At 39.6% G+C, this 20,065-nt stretch overlaps 1 protein-coding gene across 2 annotated transcripts in view; it reads left to right on the forward strand.

Annotated features, from left to right (window-relative positions):
- LOC147325218 (chemokine-like protein TAFA-5) overlaps positions 1–20,065 on the forward strand; it is a 50,095-nt gene that overhangs the window by 21,634 nt on the left and 8,396 nt on the right. Inside the window, exons 2-3 of one of the 2 annotated variants that reach the window (XM_086299624.1) lie at positions 1,211–1,360; positions 8,433–8,578. In XM_086299624.1, the coding sequence (XP_086155750.1) occupies positions 1,211–1,360; positions 8,433–8,578 (296 nt within the window). Of the gene's footprint in view, positions 1–1,210; positions 1,361–8,432; positions 8,579–20,065 lie in introns of those variants that run through there. The other variant, XM_086299625.1, reaches the window with a different exon arrangement.

Here is a 20,065-nt window from a genome sequence, read left to right on the forward strand (position 1 = left end):
GGTGAGGGGTTGTATGGGCAAATTGTATGGGTCCCTACAAATGTTTTTCAAAGCCTTCATGTTAAAGTAGGAGCTTGAAAGCTCATTTCTCACATGAAAATCATGACATGATATGATTATTCAATTCAATTCAATTTTATTTATATAGCGCCAAATCACAACTAAAGTCGGCTCAAGGCGCTTCATAGATACAGAGAAAAACCCAACAATCATATGACCCCCTATGAGCAAGCACTTTGGCGACAGTGGGAAGGAAAAACTCCCTTTTAACAGGAAGAAACCTCCGGCAGAACCAGGCTCAGGGAGGGGCGGCCATCTGCTGCGACCGGTTGGGGTGAGAGAAGGAAGACAGGATAAAGACATGCTGTGGAAGAGAGACAGAGGTTAATAACAGATATGATTCAATGCAGAGAGGTCTGTTAATACATAGTGAGTGAGAAAGGTGACTGGAAAGGAAAAACTCAGTGCATCATGGGAATCCCCCGGCAGCCTACGTCTATTGCAGCATAACTAAGGGAGGATTCAGGGTCACCTGATCCAGCCCTAACTATATGCTTTAGCAAAAAGGAAAGTTTTAAGCCTAATCTTAAAAGTAGAGATAGTGTCTGTCTCCCGAATCCAAACTGGAAGCTGGTTCCACAGAAGAGGGGCCTGAAAACTGAAGGCTCTGCCTCCCATTCTACTTTTAAATACTCTAGGAACAACAAGTAGGCCTGCAGAGCGAGAGCGAAGTGCTCTAATAGGGTGATATGGTACTACAAGGTCATTAAGATAAGATGGGGCCTGATTATTATACAGCCACCAGTAACTTTCTTTAGGTACACTTGCTCGTACCAGATGGGACTCCTTTTACCTTCAGAACTACCTTAATTCTTTGCGGCATAGATGCAGCAAGGTTCACATTCATCAACTGTACAGCCAAATCTTCTATTCCATCATATCCCAAAGATGCTTTCTTGGACTTAGAGCTTGTGACTGAGCTTGTGACTGTGCAGATCATTTAAGTACCCTGAAGTCACTGTCATGTTCAGGAAACAAGTTTAGAGATGTTCTTAGCTTTGAAACTTTAAGCTGGAAGCTGAGTGTATTCAGTGAAAATAAAGTGTTAAAGATGTACAATTATCATTAAAATAAACAGAATGTAAAACATTGTCATCAAAGTTAAATTGACCGATGAAGTTTATGGGATTTTCCTGCTCGCTTCCCTCAGGCCAGCTGGTAGCAGGGACCTGTGAGATTGTGACTCTGGACCGTGACAGCAGCCAGCCCAGGAGGACCATCGCACGGCAGACAGCTCGCTGCGCCTGCAAGAAGGAACAGATTGCTGGTACGACGAGAGCCAGACCAGCCTGTGTGGATGGTAAGATCCTCACTGTCCTCAGACGACTGCTGCTGACTGGTGAATACGATGAATAATATATAAAAATATATTATGTTAAATAAGACAATCAGTGAATCAGGAAAAAAAGTTTACATTTTGAATATCAAACTGTAAAAAGAGGTAGAAAATGCCAGGTTTCATTTAACACCTTTTTGGCTACCACAAATGAACTAAGGAAATCCCAAAAAGTTGGTTATGTTCATCTGGACTCAGCGTTTTTAGTGTCTTCTTCAGTCTCAGCTGACTGCAGGTTTCCCCAACCCTATAATCAGCACAGTTACATGATGACCAAAACTTGCTCCATGACTAACAATGCGCTGTGAGGTCAGTTTTGTGAGTATGAATATGCAAATTTATATGCCCAGTGATCAATGGCAATGAGAACCATTCACAGAGAGTTGAGGAATGGGTCCAATCATAGCATTGTAAGTAAGTAAAAGATGTACCATTAAGTGTAATTTGTGTACACAAATGTGTCCATCTGTGTAGACATTTTTGTTCAGACAGGGGAGAGAGGTTTTTACCTACTCCAATCGACTAACTCCGTGTCACTGGAACTGGGTAACATATGCATTTTTCAGATTGTGGGAACAGAGCTCCGGCAGGAAGACAGCCTTTTCTTCGTCTGCCAGCAGACTCTGAACATGCTCTCTTTGCTGAACCATAAGGCCTCGGCCTCTGGTCCAAGATGGATGTTACCTTTTCACATAAATGGCTTCCATAACTCTTTGCTCAATCAAGCTTTGGAGTTTGAAAGCCACAGAGACTCATTGCTATTGATCAATGGTTACACATATGTCAATGATCGTGAAACCGACCTCATATTAGCAGTGGCATTTGTTTTGGTCATAATACAAATGAATCCAAAAAAAAAAAGCTTTGAGGCTGAATAGCAAACAGTAAAACAAACAGAAACGTTGGCCTGGTTTAATTTGACAACTTTTTAGCTGTTACAAATGAACTTAAAAAAAACTGGTTTCTTGTGTAGAAGTAACATTACATAACAGTGCGCTATACAAAAGTACTGCTTGCTGAAGGCACTTGGATGAGTGATGAAATATGTCTCCCACTGAGCACGCCACATCCAGATGAACAGAATCCGCTTTCTAGGATATAACTTAACTCATGGGAATAACATGTTTCTGTGTTTGGATACAAATTTCTGTACTAAATTTACAGCTATAACATATGAAGGGTTAGCTGGATGACAAGATGAGCGTGCTTTTATAGCAAAGCTCTGACAGTATTGGTGATCTTACTTTTATTTGCTTATCTATAATCTTTGATTTGACTTTTCTATATTTTTTATTATGTTTACATTTGTTTATGTTTGTTTGAGCATTTGCTTTTGTCATTTCCTGTTTTTTGTTTGTTTTGTTTTTTATTGTATTTGTATAATTTATTTTTAGAGCATGCTATGGTAAATCTGTTTGCTATGGCTGGCTGCATCTGTCTAATAGAATACTAGATAATAAAAGTGCAGTTGTGGTCAGAAGTTTATGTAAACTCATTATAGTTATTTGAGACTTTTATTTCTTTGAACTGTTTTTTTTCCAGGATGGAATGATCTTACAGCACGCATCTTTATTTACTTTAAATTTGTATTGCTCATGTTTGGGTTTATTTTGGATTTTCTCTAATCTATACAGGGTCAAAAGTATACATACACGTTTAAAATCTGTATATATGCATTCAGTTAAGTCTTTTAATAAGTGGTGTTGAAGATTCCACAATGATTTTTAATTTGACGATGCCTATTAAATTCTCTTTAGTCATCGCGATTGACTACAACTGGTAGTTTGTCAACATAAAAAGGACTTGTTTGACAGTATTTACTAGCTTAAGAACTTCAGATACAGGGTATCATTTAATTTCAAATTTGTTGGAATAGGTCTCCAATAGATATTTACTAAAATAATATAACATACTGTGAATAATTGTTTTTCTAGGAATATACAAAAAAAAAGACACAGGTATCGAACTCCAGGCCTCGAGGGCCGATGTCCTGCAGGTTTTGTGTCTTTGATCCAACACAGCTGATTCAAATGGCTAATTTGCCTCCTCAGCATGTCTTGAAGTTCTCCAGAGGCCTGCTAATGAACTAATCATTTGATTCAGGTGTGTTGACCAAGGGTGAAATCTAAAACCTGCAGGACACCGGCCCTCGAGGCCTTTAGTTCGACACCCCTGTTCTAAGACAACAGATCAGTCCAGTACTTCTATTTTATGAGAAAACATAAGTGAAGCTTTCACTCTTCCAATTGTCTTCTTGAATGTGGAGTTCAGAAAGTCACTGCCTAGATGGATAAAGCCCAAAGTTTCTTTGCATTTCATCAGTAGCTGTCTCCTCTTTTGTCACGGCGTTTTGTATCCGTTTTAATTTGTATTCCTTGATTATTGTTATTCATGGTTTTGAGTTTGGTAGATGGTTTTCTGTTCATATTAAATTTATTGTGTTTTTTAGCTTCTAGTTACGGTCTCTGTGTCCTCCCTTTGCTCCACATTTCATTTCTTGCCTCCATGTTCCCTCTGTCTCCCCAGTCAGTCATGTCTCTCTGGCTACGTTCACACTGCAGGCAAAAGCGCAAGTTTGTATTTTCTCTTGTAATCTTAGGTTAAAAAAAATATCTGCAGTTCTTGAGGGAAAAAAACTTTATTTAAAAATCAACTTTATTTAAAATTTAGATATTTATCTCATTATTTACTGGTTAACAGGAATAGAACTACAAGTTAAAAATGAAAAAGCATGACATCTTTGAGACCACAAACAAAGATTCCTTACAGTGTTCACACAAAACAACCTCTGAGCACTATATTTTTTAACACCAGACACTGCCCATCACCTGCTAATAGCATCCCTGTAGTGAATAGTGGAATACTTCAAGAAAACCTGCTCCAGAGCAGAGACTCAGGTGATGACATACCTTTCACCACCACAGTATCCTATTAAAACTGGTGTCTGTGTCCACGTAAAAGTTTAGCACAGATTTTTTAATTTCTAGCAAATTAAAAAACAAAACAAAACAAAAAAACCCTTTCTCAGTGTACTGTCGATGTGTCCACTTTAAAGTTTAGCACGGATTTTTTGTTTGCCTCATTTGCACTTCAGTCCTAACGTGTTCTTTCCTGTAGGATTGTCTCATTCTCTAGAGACAAAGGAGCAACCCTCCTTCAGGTCACCCTCTTTGATGAATGAAGTCATTACAAAATGGCCTCCTCACTTTCTGGATAAATGAACTGTGCTTGGCGGTGGTGGATGGATCTGCATTGCAGTCATTAATTTGTCAGAGTAGTGATGCAGCGCTCACAGGTGTTCGGGTACTTACCGATACATGCTATTAATCCACTGATTCTCCATTTCACACTATTGATTCAAAGTCTCTTTCCTGTTTTCTACACTCTGCAACGTAATTCACCTTGAAATGCATTCATCCATCCTGTGTTGTTATTGGTTAGACATTAAGAGACTTTCAGGGGAATGTGGTATACATGAGGAAATAAAAACTACTAATTTAAACAAAAATTTAGTAAGAAATTCAATCATTTTTTTGATCTAAAAATCTAAAGTTTTGAAACCCCCTTTTTTTTAAAACAATGCAGACATAATAATAGTAAGCAGATATTTAGAAAGCAATTCATGTTTTAGATTTAAATAACTAGGCTCTAATACAGTGTCTGATTATTATCAAATTACTGAACTTACAAAAAGCAAACCTCTAAGTGAAGCATTCCTATTATGTTCAAATTTTGTGTTGATCACTTTCTGTAAGTCTAGTTGTGGAAATCTTCACGTACAATTTCATCTTGGACGTTAAACTTGTGAGGAGGTCAACTTTGATGTTGAACTGACCCAAATTTCATGTCAAAGACAGATGCTAGTGCTGACAGCTTGGTCTCTGCCCATGATCCTGAGACCAAAAAAGGTTTTTTCAAGAGTAAGAGTCAAAATCCAAAGATGCTGCATTAAGTCAGGAGCACGACTGAGCTCACACTTAGTTTTTCCAAATTCATGGAGCTATGGACCATGAAACTGTCCTCCATCCATCCTCTTCTGATTTTCTTCATTCATCAGCTCCTCAAGGTACTCCTTCCATCTTTTTAACACAGTCTTCTCACTGCTCATCTCAATAGCCACATCGTTAATCACCCTAATCTTCTGCACATCTTTTCCAGCTTGATACAAGTCCTTTACTCCTCAACATCACATACAACTCAATATAAGCCTTTTCCTTTGTCTTTGCTACCTCTCTGTTTCCCATACGCCTAAACTCCCAGTACTCTTGTCTACTTTTTTCATCTCTTTGGCTAATCGACTTTTTCTTTGCTTTTTCCTCTTCCTTCAGATCCTTTCCTTTGTTTGGTCATACCATACCAAGTCTGCTTGTCTTTGTTCCTTTTTCCAGAGGATACATCAAATACCGTGTTTCCCTCAGCACTTCAGGGGTACTTTCCCAGTCATCTGGTAAATGGCCTGTATTTGTATAGCGCTGTACTAGTCCCAAAGGACCCCAAAGTGCTTTACACATCCAGTCATCCACACATTCACACACTGGTGATGGCAAGCTACATTGTAGCCACAGCCACCCTGGGGCACACTGACAGAGGCGAGGCTGCCGGACACTGGCGCCACCGGGCCCTCTAACCACCACCAGTAGGCAACGGGTGAAGTGTCTTGCCCAAGGACACAACGACCGAGACTGTCCAAGCCGAGGCTTGAACCAGCAACCTTCCAATTACAAGGCGAACTCCCAACTCTTGAGCCACGATCGTGGTAACCACTCAGAGCCCATCTCAACTCCTCAATGAACTCTGTGCAATATTTTTCCTTCCGCTTCCACCAATTTATCCTTAACTTTAGAAATCAAGAAGGCGGCGAAGTCATCCTACACACTACAGATGATATTGCTAGTATACATTCAATATGACAACAAATGATTTTTCATTTATTCCTATTAATGATACCAGGAACAAGAAAATATACTCCATTTCCAACAAAGGCCAGAAATCTTTATAGAGATTTATATTTTAAATTACAACCATACTAATCTTTGTAATTTTTCCTAAACCTAAATTCTAATAATAAGATTTTCAATAAAAATGAGCTGCTGAAGCTGAACTGTTTCCTCCTCCTGAAGGATCTCTCCATCTGGATAGAGGTGTGAGGGGATGTAAGAATGGCTGAGCAATGCTACTGTTGTTCAGTAGGAAATTGGTTTGATAATTGGGGACTCACAGGCTATCACAATCACACCACTGCTCCAATGGGCGAACTGATTACCAGGTTATGTATTACAGGCCTCTACAGTCTTTCATTTTCTTTGTGTTTCCCCAGACATGGCTCAGAGTGTGTGTAATTTAGTGCCAGGAATGAGAGCAAGAACTGAAAGACTGGGTCAGTAAAGAATCACTTCAAACAGCAGGAATATCCCTGCAAGTGAAGTGGTGTGTGTGTGTGTGTGTGTGTGTGTTTTCCACATAGTGCTGATAACTCAGGTCATTCTATTTTACATAATATATTAGAATATATTATATGGCATGTCATAAGCTTTGTTCATGCTATGTCATGCTACATTAATTATGCACACTGCATTAGATTACCTTTATGTTGCATTTATTGGCCACAACATTAAACCCACTTGCCTGGTAAGTAACCCTCATGCTCCCACAGCTGCTTTCACTTGTCCAGATATGCACTCTGCAAGACCTCTTAAAGATCTACTGTAATAGTATTAGCAGCACATCCTTTAAGACCTTTAGGATATTTAATAAGATTGTGATTGGGGGGATTTTTAGGTTAAACCGTTGTTGTTGTTGTTGTTGTTGTTGTTGTTGTTGTTGTTGTTGTTGTTGTTGTTGTTGTTGTTGTTGTTGTTGTTGTTGTTGTTGTTGTTGTTGTTGTTGTTGTTGTTGTTGTTGTTGTTGTTGTTGTTGTTGTTGTTGTATGCCCAAGAGAGAGAAAAAAATAACCCTCACAATAAAATCTAGAAAAGAATGTCTACAAAAAAAAAAGAACCAAAGTGTTCAAATGGCCCAGGCGATGTGCAGACCTCAACCCAACTGAAATATTGTTGCATTTAAACAGATGACGCAAACCTCAATGAACTGAAACAATTTTGTAAAGAGGAGTGGACCAAAATCCCTCTATCACTCAATGATGACATTGTAAAGAAAATGGTTACTTTGAGTTATTGCTGCTAAAGATGGTTTTACGAGCTGTTGAATTATGAGCAAAGTTTTAAACTGGACTCCAGTTTCTTTGAAAACTTTTTCACATGTCATTAGCTGTAGAGTGTAGAGTGACTGCTTTTGCCTTTCATTCTGATCATCTGGTAAGGCCCAAATTACCATGATATTTATGCACATGATGAGTGCATGTAAATGTCTGACTAATGTTCATCTTTATTTATTTTTACCCTTGACACCTTTTCCTCACATTTCCTTTGCATAATGAGAAACATTAAATTATTTTGTGTTGTCCACTTATAGTGTTTAATTGAAAACACATACAGCTGTTAATAACAGATGTTTGATGGTCTTCTTTCGACATGATCCAGAGTCACACACATCTGACTGAAAATGCTGGACAGAGGTTAACTATCACAGAACCCTTGTTACTCTACATCTGCTGCAACATTGTTTTAAAGGGTTATTTCACCAATGTTTACCATAAAGCCCTTGGTATTTCTTGTTATATTTTGTATGTGTATCTTAATAAAATTGTCAATGTTCTGTAAAGACTGTGCATGAGTAGCTTGGTATGTTCAACAATTATTTACACTCTATGCAAACACTGCAAACTCGGAGTGTAATATAGATTACAGATTATGTAGAATTTTCAAATACAGTTGTGTATCTGCACTTATTTCTTCATTATTAACAGTAGGAGTAAAAGGAGAAACATCAACAAGAATAAAATCATCATTTATGATAAAGGAGATGGGGGGGGGGTTGTTCAGCCATAAGATGCTGATGAAAAAACACAAATAACGTAAAAACTTAAAATTGAAGCTCAAGCATACTTACCTCTTCTTCCTCTTGTCGTCCTCCTCAGTTCGTATCATCACGAGTCGACAGTGGTGTGAGATGACTCCATGCTTAGAGGATGAAGGCTGTAATCTCCTGGTCAATCAGTCAGGCTGGACCTGTACTCAACCAGGAGGCAGAGTGAAAACCACCACGGTGAGAAAACAAGCTTAGCTGACAAATACAAACACACTTACCACTGAAAAAATGGTGATTTGAACATATTTGCAAAACATACTGGAAATTGATTTCACCACTTTAGCTGCATGTAGTAACAGAAAGTATAGAAGCAAAACCTGTTGTATTGTTCAAGGAGTCATCCTATTTTTACAAAACTGTGAATCACAGAGTTTAAGTAAGCTCCAAACATGGGAACTTAAATTGTAAGAATGAAGAAAGCTGTACACCCTACCTCAGGTGTGCAGTCTTTATTGGTGCAAGTTTACTGTGAAGGAGGAGCTATTTTTCCCCCCAGTTGTCAACAGCCTTCCAACAGATGTAATTTGGAGTAATCATTTTATAATTTTTTTCTCTTTTAAATACCTTATGAAAAACAAATTCCCATATTTCATACACAGTTCAGCTTTGTTGTCCATGAAAAATATAATGTCAGGTTCACCGTGAGTCTTGTCAAAAGTAATTTTGAGAATTATATTAACAATCCTTGAGCAGAAACTTGGGGGGGGGGGGGAAAAACAAAAAAAAAAAAAAAAAAAAACCCAACAATAATGAGTTAAAACAGGGAACATTTTTGAATTAATATAACTTCATTCTTCCCATCTGAATGTTCATTGGTCTAATGAAGATCTAAATTTGTGTTGTTCAGGTTTTTTTTGTTTAATTCATTACAATCTTCAGCTACTTTTACCCATGTTTTTGTAACAGAATGAAATTAACCTGGTTCAACAAATTAAGTTTCTGTTTATCGAGTTTTTAACAAGGCTGGTTAAGTAGCAGCACTCAAATGCATGATTCAGAAACACAAAGGGTAAATTAAAGGTAGTTTCATTAAACTAAAAAGTCCAAAACAAGGAAAATCCAAACTTCACAGCAGAGAGCACAAACTGCAAGGGAAGACACAACCACAAGGCACTACATTACAAACAATATATACACATCAGGGAAACACCAGGGAACATAGCTGAATGGAATCTGATTAACGAGACAAGGGGACCCAAAACTAAACGCAATCCACTCGAGATGAGGGGCTATCAAAATAAAACAGGAAGTAACAAAGACTGAGACCAGTAATAAAACATATGAACGTGATACAGTGACAGGCAATAAATAAACATGAAGACATGATTGACTGACGAGACAGAAAGGGAAAGATGATGATAACAAAAGGCTACATAACCTTATAAAAATACAGACTGGAACCAAAGGGAGACAAACATAATCCATGAACCAGAAATATAGATGTCACGGTCTGACTGGGGCAGACCGTATGTGTTGCAGAGGAGGACTCAAACGCAGACCAAAACGTGGTGTGGATTAACAAAACAAGCCGTTTATTGAGGTTAGCAACGAGGGTACAAAATAATAGGGCATCGGTGAAAACTAAACAATAACCTAAACTGGGTGAACTAATAACAAAACATGAAAAACCTTAACCATAGTGAACTGACATGGGTACCTGGAGATGAGACATGGATGAGCAGACGACCTGACAATGGCATGCAGAAAACAAAGGGCTTAAATACATACATGAGGTGATCAGGGGAGGTGGAGACACATGGGGGAAACAGCTGACAGACATAAACCTAATGACAGGACCAGGAGAGGAAAGCTAAATACAATAAACAAAGAACACATGACATTGTCAGAATAAAACAGGAAATACTAAAACTAAAACATGACAACACAACTTAACAGACCTAATATGTGATGAATAAATACAAAACCCCAAAACATAGAAAACCCAGGAACAATAACTGCCTAAACTAAAGGCAGATAGGAAATAACACAAACTAAATCACATAACAAAATGAGACAAATACAAACATGAACTCAGAGCGCTGGGTCAGAGACCCAGCCTGTGACAATAGATAACAATCTCAGAGGCACAAGGAGGAACAAACCTCAAAAAAGTTCAAAGAGCTTGAACATAAATCCTCTCTTACTGTAAAAAAATAAATAAATAAAATAAAAGAAGAATGATGCGTCCACAATAAATTTCAAATCAATGGGTCAAAGACTCAGCACCATGATAGTTTTTCGTTGTATGATTGTTGGGTTCATTCAACTTTTCCTGAGGTAATGTCATTCAGTACCATGGAGACAAAATAATTTAAGACCAAAGCCTTCTAGTTTTTGATGCCCCGTAGCTCCTAATTATAGCTCTTGTAATTATTTCCATTTTTAACAGTAATTTCAACAAATGCTGTTCAGTCTTTTTTTCCTTTTCAGACAATTGCAGGCAAAATATTTCAGCTTTCAGTACTCACATGTAATGTTTGCCAGAAAATTCATTCAACACTGATTTTAATCTGTCTCTCTTCTTACTCTTGTCCCATTGCTTTCCACACCTTTGTTGTAGATACACTATTTACACCAATGCTGTCATTTTTTCCAGTAAACCTTTTATGCCTTTAAAAATAAAATAAAAAACCCGGAAAAACCATAAAAGATCCTTAAAATTCCTTCTCCATTCAAGTAAATGAGAAGGCTACAGTAAAGAAAAGTTGAAACAACCTCCTTTTTAATTTCCGCTCCCCTGACCACATTTTTAATGCTAAGCAAACAAAACAATTATTCAGATCTGCACACTTTAAAGCACCTCAATAGAATTTGTGGCAAATCTAGATGAGCATAAACATGTTTTACAGTTAAAGAATATGAAACTGTTAATGCTATGAACCTTTTAAAAAATTAAAGCCCCTTCTTAATTTTAGAAAAATAAAAGTATGCTCAGAATATCTCTGATTTTAAAAATGTTAAATGTTGCCAGTTAGCTATTGGAGTTCATGACCATGTTAAGATAAGCCTCAAATTAAATTTGCTTTTCAACCTTTTACAATAGAAATGTCAATTTCTGTTTCTCTCCAGATGTTTTAAACCAGTTTAAAGGAGAAACATCACAGTTTTAAATATTTAACACAAGAACCAAGACGGAGGTCATTTTGAGGCCATTTTAAAAATAGTGTAACTCTCTGCAATTAAACTCCATGATCTCATGTTTCATTACTTTTTCAAAAATTGAATTATTCATTATATAGTGAATTTGGGGGTAATAGGGATAGAAAGATGACAATGTCATTTTGACCATATAGAAATTGGTATAAAAAGGTAATTTTGCCTAGCCAGACTGCCTAGCCACACCTAGGTTGCTGGTTGCACAGAGCAGCAGGGGAGCCATAGATGAAGTGAGCAGAAGTCGTACAGGTTTCAGTCCCAAACAGGAGAAAAGCTGAGAGGCTCAAAGGCTGCCGACTGAGGTGCAGCACTGTGGATGCTTAATGAAAGAGAAAGGCTGCATATCCAATGAAGCACAGGCAGTTGTAGATGGTGTGAGAAACTTTTACTGTTGTACTTTTACAGTAAATAATGTATTAAAATGTGTCCTAATTTTGAGGTCAGTTTTAAAATGCAGACAATGACCTGTTCAATAAATTTAGCAGTGAGAGTTTTTCTTCATTTATTGTTGTAGTTTTTTTTTGTTTTTTTTTTAGTGTAACTAATGCCACCTGTTATCCAAAATTCACTTTTGACTTTTCCATAATTATCTTCTTCTTTATCAATTATTTAGATGTAAAATTTGCTTATTGGTGAATTTTACATACATACAATACATATTTACCTTTATGATGTGTAATGAAATAACCATTCGTGAAACCTACGACATTTTCAGAAACTTAATCTTTAATACTTATTTTGTCTAATCTTGCTTATGAATAGAAAAAATATGAAAATTAACAGCTTAACGTCTTCAAGAAATGACCTCTTTGGCATTACAGTTGTTGCTATGGGATGGGATCTCTACATCAAGCATCCCACATCAACCCTCTCCATGTTCTCCTTCACTCCTGCACATCCATAAACCTTCCTCCTCCTTACCAGCTGCATATTCAACATCCAGCCCTCTGCACATGCCCAGACCGTCTCAACCCTGCCTTTCTAAGTTTGAGTCCTAACTGCTCAACCTGAGCTGCCCCTCTAATATTCTCATTTCTAACCTTTTCCATTGAGGAACTTTTACTTTACAGCCATAATTTTACCCTCAGATCACAGAGGAAAAAGTTTTCTTTCTAACAAGGTTTTTTTTTTTTTTTAAGCCAACAGATGTAGACTTTTTGAACTGGAGGAATGTGAGTGAGGGGAAAACTACCTAATATATCTTTATTATATTATATTATATTATATTATATTATATTATATTATATTATATTATATTATCATGGACTTTTGGAGAAAGACGGAAAGCTTTTTTTTTATCTAATTTATCTCAAACATGCTTACAAAAAACAAACATACCTAGAGAAACTTCTTGGGATCTTCCAAATTTGTAAAACAGACGTCGGGCTAGCGATTTTGCAAGCCCTGTATCTGATTGAGGAATCACTCATCTTTGGAAAAGAGAGTTTATTACAGAGAAATGGCTCTTTCCAAAATAAAAGCTATACTATACGCTTCTTCTGGGCTATATTCTCAGCAGCATATTGTATGTAGCGGGTCAGGGCTGTTCGGGGTTCTGTTTGTACAGTTATGTTTTGTTTATGTTGCCATAGTGACGGGTGACGCCCTCTCGCTGCGACGGTGTGTCCTTCCAGGGGCAGAGGGCGCCCTGTGTGTTGTTGTTGTTGCTGTGCGGTTGCTGCGCTGAGTAGTTAGCTAGCGGCAGTGTTCTTCTACAGATGTCAATAAACGGCTGTGCTCCCTGGCTAGCTCACGGGAAGCAATACCAAACGACACCTCCGTCTCCTCCTTGTCTGAGCTCGCCACATTGGTGTCAGAAGTGGGATGATGGTGGCACCCCATGTTCTGACCCTAGTGACTTTTCCCCGCCGGTCGTGACCGGCCGGTGCGCCAGAAGAAGGCACCTGGACATTTGCAGGACTTTGTGTGGGGTAATGGGGTCGTCGGGGACGACTGACCCCTTAGTTGGGGGCTATGTAGCGGGTCAGGGCTGTTCGGGGTTCTGTTTGCACAGTTATGTTTTGTTTATGTTGCCATAGTGACGGGTGATGCCCTCTCGCTGCGACGGTGTGTCCTTCCGGGGTCAGAGGGCGCCCTGTGTATTGTTGTTGCTGTGCGGTTGCCGTGCTGAGCAGTTAGCTAGCGGCAGTGTTCTTCTGCAGATGTCAATAAAGGGCTGTGCTCCCAGGCTAGCTCACGGGAAGCAAGACTAAACGACACCTCCGTCTCCACCTTGTCTGAGCTCGCCACAATATTAAACATATCAGGTCCCCATAAGGAGAATCATGTGCTAACGGCTGTCTAAATGACTCGGGTAAAGTTTGTAGCATGCATGCTTGTTGTTTTTGTCTTCTTCCACTTGTCTTTGCACTAGGATGATGTCGGTGTAAATGTGCAGTCATATTCGTTGTGTTCCCACTAGCGCTGTCAGCGTTAATCTCGTTGAAATGACGTTAACGCCACAACACGGCAAATCTCAGTGCGTGGGGCTAAACGGCCAACACATTAACGAGCTAACTGCGCTAACACACTAGTGCGTGGCACATCCAACATATGCCATGGTCCTGGGCCATGTGGGCCCAGTATTCTTAGTTTTCATGTATTTTTGTATTTCGTTCCTTATTTAGGCCATGTTTCCTGAGTTGCCCTGTTGTGTTGTTCCCTAAGTGTTTTCCCTTCGTGACTCTTACCCCCTGTGTGCCCCTCTGTGTATTTATGAGCCCTCGTCTCTCTTTGTGTTTTATTCTATGTTTTCCCCAGCCCGGTGTTTTCCCCGTGCTCTCTCTCCTCCTGTCTGAACCTCTGTACTTCCTGTTTTACTTTGCCCGTCTCCCGTTAGTGTTGCGTTCACTCCTGCCGTGTCTTGTTATGATTATCAGTGTCACCTGTGTTCCCCGTGTGCTCCCACTTCCATCGTTAACCCTCTGTGTATTTATGTCTGCGTCTTCCTCAGTTCTGTGTCGCGTTCTCCCTCATGCTGTGTGTGATTCCCCCTGTGTTTCCTGGTGAGCTTTATGTTAGTTTTTCCCAGATTCGTTTTTCCTATTATCTTTTGTCAGCAATAAAGCTGCATTTTGAGTTTATCCCCTGAGTCCGTGAGTTTGCATTTTGGGTCCTCATCCTGCCTGCCACACAGCGACCATGACAACATACTGTTTTACTTTAGTCAATGACGCGCCTACCTTCAGGGTCATACGTCACATGAAAACCAAAATAATTCCAAACGCCAGATCTGAATGAGGGTGGGGGAGGTTCAATTTTCCATGTTGCAAGGAGAGCTTAACTTCTGTCTCGCTAGCTTGCCCTGCGCTCTTCCTTCTGACGATGCTGTCTGTGTTGAGCGCTCAGTGGATCTGCGCTTGACAGTGCAGCCTAGGCAGAGTAGTCGAACGCAGATTCACTGAGCGCTCAACACAGACAGCATCATCAGAAGGAAAGTTGATAAAATAAATTACAAATTTTGTATTGTTCGATACATATGCGTACCGAACCGAAAGCACTGTATCGAACGGTTCAATATCCATACGAGTATCGTTGCACCCCTAGTAGAAAAGGATCCTGGTGTAGAAAGTAATATTAAATATATTCTAACAACAGCTTATCAAGCTTAAACGTGCTGCTGTTGTTCAGCCGCTGGTTTCCTCTTTCTGGTGCAAAGTGGGCCAAAAACAAACAAGAGAGATGGACTCGCGACAGAAAAGCCGATCAGCTGATCATTAAGCAGTTTCATGATTGGAGAGGGAGAAAGAGAGAAGAGGCAGTAGCTCCATAAATCGGTTGTTAAGCTTAACGTGGGAATGCTGTACAAACATTCAGAGATGGACTTACACACTTGCTTTACTTCTCTCGGGGATAACTTTGTCGGAGATGAAATGCCGGGTTGCTAGCGAAGCTCCAAATGCTCAACCAGACCACTGACAGGTCTGGCAGGCCACAGCCGCTCTATCACGTGATGCATACTGCTCCGAAGTGCTAAGGTTATGAGGCGAGCTACAGCGTGTTGCAAGTTTTGTGAGGTGCTTTCCTGATATTTAATGGATCGGATTACATTTTTTATTTCTCTCTGATATCCGATCCAGTAATTTAGGTCAGTATCGGACTAATACCGATATGTAATATCGGATCGGTCCATCTCTAGTTAATGCCAGATAAGGTTTTGAACTCTGCAACTATTGAGTCAACAGAATGTGGGTGACTTTTATGCACTTTGGGTCTCAGCACTCTTTGATCCTATTTTGTAAATTTTAATGGTCTGTCACTTCATGGCTGAGATGGTCCAACAGACTTCCACTTTGCAATAATACCACTAATAGGTGATTTCAGAGTATGTAGGAGGAAGGAAACTGACTTGTTGCAAGGGTGGCATTTTATGTGCCAATGGGTCTAAAAAGAGCAGAATTCAAAGATTCAGAGTTGTAGCCCAATACCTGTGTCCATATAGGGTAGCTGGACTGATGTACAGTGGGGCAAAAAAGTATTTAGTCAGCCACCGATTGTGCAAGTTCCCCCACCTAAAATGATGACAGAGGTCAGTAATTTGCACCAGAGGTACACTTCAACTGTGAGAGACAGAATGTGAAAAAAAAAAAATCCATGAATCCACATGGTAGGATTTGTAAAGAATTTATTCGTAAATCAGGGTGGAAAATAAGTATTTGGTCAATAACAAAAATACAACTCAATACTTTGTAACATAACCTTTGTTGGCAATAACAGAGATCAAACGTTTACTATAGGTCTCTACCAGGTTCGCACACACAGTAGCTGGTATTTTGGCCCATTCCTCCATGCAGATCTTCTCGAGAGCAGTGATGTTTTGGGGCTGTCGCCGAGCAACACGGACTTTCAACTCCCGCCACAGATTTTCTATGGGGTTGAGGTCTGGAGACTGGCTAGGCCACTCCAGGACTTTCAAATGCTTCTTACGGAGCCACTCCTTTGTTGCCCGGGCGGTGTGTTTTGGATCATTGTCATGTTGGAAGACCCAGCCTCGTTTCATCTTCAAAGTTCTCACTGATGGAAGGAGGTTTTGGCTCAAAATCTCACGATACATGGCCCCATTCATTCTGTCCTTAACACGGATCAGTCGTCCTGTCCCCTTGGCAGAAAAACAGCCCCATAGCATGATGTTTCCACCCCCATGCTTCACAGTAGGTATGGTGTTCTTGGGATGCAACTCAGTATTCTTCTTCCTCCAAACACGACGAGTTGAGTTTATACCAAAAAGTTCTACTTTGGTTTCATCTGACCACATGACATTCTCCCAATCCTCTGCTGTATCATCCATGTGCTCTCTGGCAAACTTCAGACGGGCCTGGACATGCACTGGCTTCAGCAGCGGAACACGTCTGGCACTGCGGGATTTGATTCCCTGCCGTTGTAGTGTGTTACTGATGGTGACCTTTGTTACTTTGGTCCCAGCTCTCTGCAGGTCATTCACCAGGTCCCCCCGTGTGGTTCTGGGATCTTTGCTCACCGTTCTCATGATCATTTTGACCCCACGGGATGAGATCTTGCGTGGAGCCCCAGATCGAGGGACATTATCAGTGGTCTTGTATGTCTTCCATTTTCTGATGATTGCTCCCACAGTTGATTTTTTCACACCAAGCTGCTTGCCTATTGTAGATTCACTCTTCCCAGTCTGGTGCAGGTCTACAATACTTTTCCTGGTGTCCTTCGAAAGCTCTTTGGTCTTGGCCATGGCGGAGTTTGGAGTCTGACTGTTTGAGGCTGTGGACAGGTGTCTTTTATACAGATGATGAGTTCAAACAGGTGCCATTCATACAGGTAACGAGTGGGGGACAGAAAAGCTTCTTACAGAAGACGTTACAGGTCTGTGAGAGCCAGAGATTTTCCTTGTTTGAGGTGACCAAATACTTATTTTCCACCCTAATTTACGAATAAATTCTTTACAAATCCTACCATGTGAATTCATGGATTTTTTTTTCACATTCTGTCTCTCACAGTTGAAGTGTACCTCTGGTGCAAATTACTGACCTCTGTCATCATTTTAAGTGGGGGAACTTGCACAATCGGTGGCTGACTAAATACTTTTTTGCCCCACTGTATCTCAGCAGGATTTAAACATATGTTGGTTGGGTGAATTAAGATGCTATAAGTTATTCAATATTAATGGGATAAGTTGTGATTTGTGTTTGCTTTAGAGGTGAAATAAATAGAAACAGAGCTCATTATTTGTCATCACCAGCCACAATTCATCATAAAGCAATTATGTTGGGAAAAAAGCTGCCTGCTTTCCAGTTTACTCTCAGCTGTGGTGTTTATCATGGAAATGGCAGATAAAACACACAGACACTAATGACGGGAGCCGGTATATGACATTGTAGAGCAGTAATGTATTTTAAACTAGCGTGTAACATAGTTAAGCTCATATCTGTCATCTCTGTCACTTACAGGTGCAAGCTACAGATGACACTGTTATGTTATTAAGACATGAAGATTGTAGATTTAATCTTGTTTTATTGCATCTTGTAATAAAACAAGTTTAAATTGCAGGGGCACACACAAGAAACAATATACAGATTTCACATTATAGTCGGAGCATTTGAATGTAAGGATATGTGGTTACAGTTTGCTGAAGTAATGTATAAGATAAGATAAGATAAGATAAGATAAGATAAGATAACCTTTATTAGTCCCACACGTGGGAAATTTGTTTTGTCACAGCAGGAAGTGGACAGTGCAAAAGTTATGACGCAAAAATTAGAATACAATAAGAATAAATACAGTACACAGCTGTACAGAATAGAATAAAATAATATACTATATACAGTAGAATAAAATAGAATAAAAATATACAATAAGATAAAAATAGAATACGAATGCTATATACAACTGAGTAAAAATACAACGATGCCAGAAAAGATTATTGCACTTAGTGTTGTATGTTAGATGACCACTGTAAGTCAATAAGGAATGAAGTATAACTAACCTGCAAGTCTACTAAACAGTACAAGATTGTTTTAATGATTATTTTTAGAGGGTTTTTTTAGAAAGTTTTATATTTCTGAGAACTCTGCTTTCTAAAATTTGTCTGTATTTGTTTCATTGGATCTAAGAAGCGTAGTAAAGGTCTCCATCTCAGCTTCTACTTATATTATGTCAACTGCCTGGATCACCGTGTTCTCAGTGAATGGCGGATTTTATTTCTTTTCTGTTAATTGTGTATATGTATATATGGTATATATATATATATATATATATATATATATATATATATATATATATATATATATATATATATATACCACCGGCAGATAGAGGAGGTGGCTGATATCCAGAAATCCTACCAGTGGCTGGACAAAGCTGGACTGAAAGACAGCACAGAGGCACTAATCATGGCAGCACAAGAACAAGCTCTGAGCACAAGATCCATAGAGGCCGGGGTCTATCACACCAGGCAAGACCCCAGGTGTAGGCTGTGTAAAGATGCCCCAGAGACAATCCAGCACATAACAGCAGGGTGCAAGATGCTAGCAGGCAAGGCATACATGGAACGCCATAACCAAGTGGCCGGCATAGTGTACAGGAACATCTGTGCCGAGTATAACCTGGAAGTCCCGAGGTCAAAATGGGAGATGCCCCCAAGGGTGGTGAAGAATGACCGAGCTAAGATCCTGTGGGACTTCCAGATACAGACGGACAAAATGGTGGTGGCTAACCAACCGGACATAATGGTGGTAGACAAACAGAAGAAGACGGCCGTAGTGATCGATGTAGCGGTTCCGAATGACAGCAATATCAGGAAGAAGGAACACGAGAAGCTGGAGAAATACCAAGGGCTCAGAGAAGAGCTCGAGAGGATGTGGAGGGTGAAGGTAACGGTGGTCCCCGTGGTAATCGGAGCACTAGGTGCGGTGACTCCCAAGCTAGGCGAGTGGCTCCAGCAGATCCCGGGAACAACATCGGAGATCTCTGTCCAGAAGAGCGCAGTCCTGGGAACAGCTAAGATACTGCGCAGGACCCTCAAGCTCCCAGGCCTCTGGTAGAGGACCCGAGCTTGAAGGATAAACCGCCCGCAGGGGCGTGCTGGGTGTTTATTATATATATATATATATATATATATATATATATATATATATATATATATATATATATATATACCTTTATGTTTCCTTAAGTGTTGTATTGAAGGCAGTCATGTGGTGGCAACCTGCAGGGGGATTTATCTATTTTCAGTCACACAGGGAGAAAATGACAGGAGTAAATCACAGTCTACTCACTCAGAGAAAAATCCAGTTCTCCTTGGAGAGAAGGGAATCCATTTACTTAGGATGTGAAAGTGACACAATGCAATTTAGAAACTGAATATTATGGGGTTTTTCTCCCCTTTTCTCTTTCAAACATAAAATAATACAGCTGCTTGTTTTTAGCTTATCAGCAGTAGACACTTACAGGGATTAACTTACAAAGGTAGATATAGAAAATTCTATATCTCAAGTGCACATTATCCAGTCTGTCCCAAACTTGACATGCTTGACGGAAGTCCAAGTCTGGAGATGTCTA

The sequence above is a fragment of the Aulonocara sp. 'chitande type north' Nkhata Bay genome, linkage group LG7 (assembly GCF_057382095.1).
Source record: "Aulonocara sp. 'chitande type north' Nkhata Bay isolate Kocher_YH1m ecotype deep benthic linkage group LG7, A_spYH_male_GT1.1, whole genome shotgun sequence".
NCBI classification, from domain to species: domain Eukaryota; kingdom Metazoa; phylum Chordata; class Actinopteri; order Cichliformes; family Cichlidae; genus Aulonocara; species Aulonocara sp. 'chitande type north' Nkhata Bay.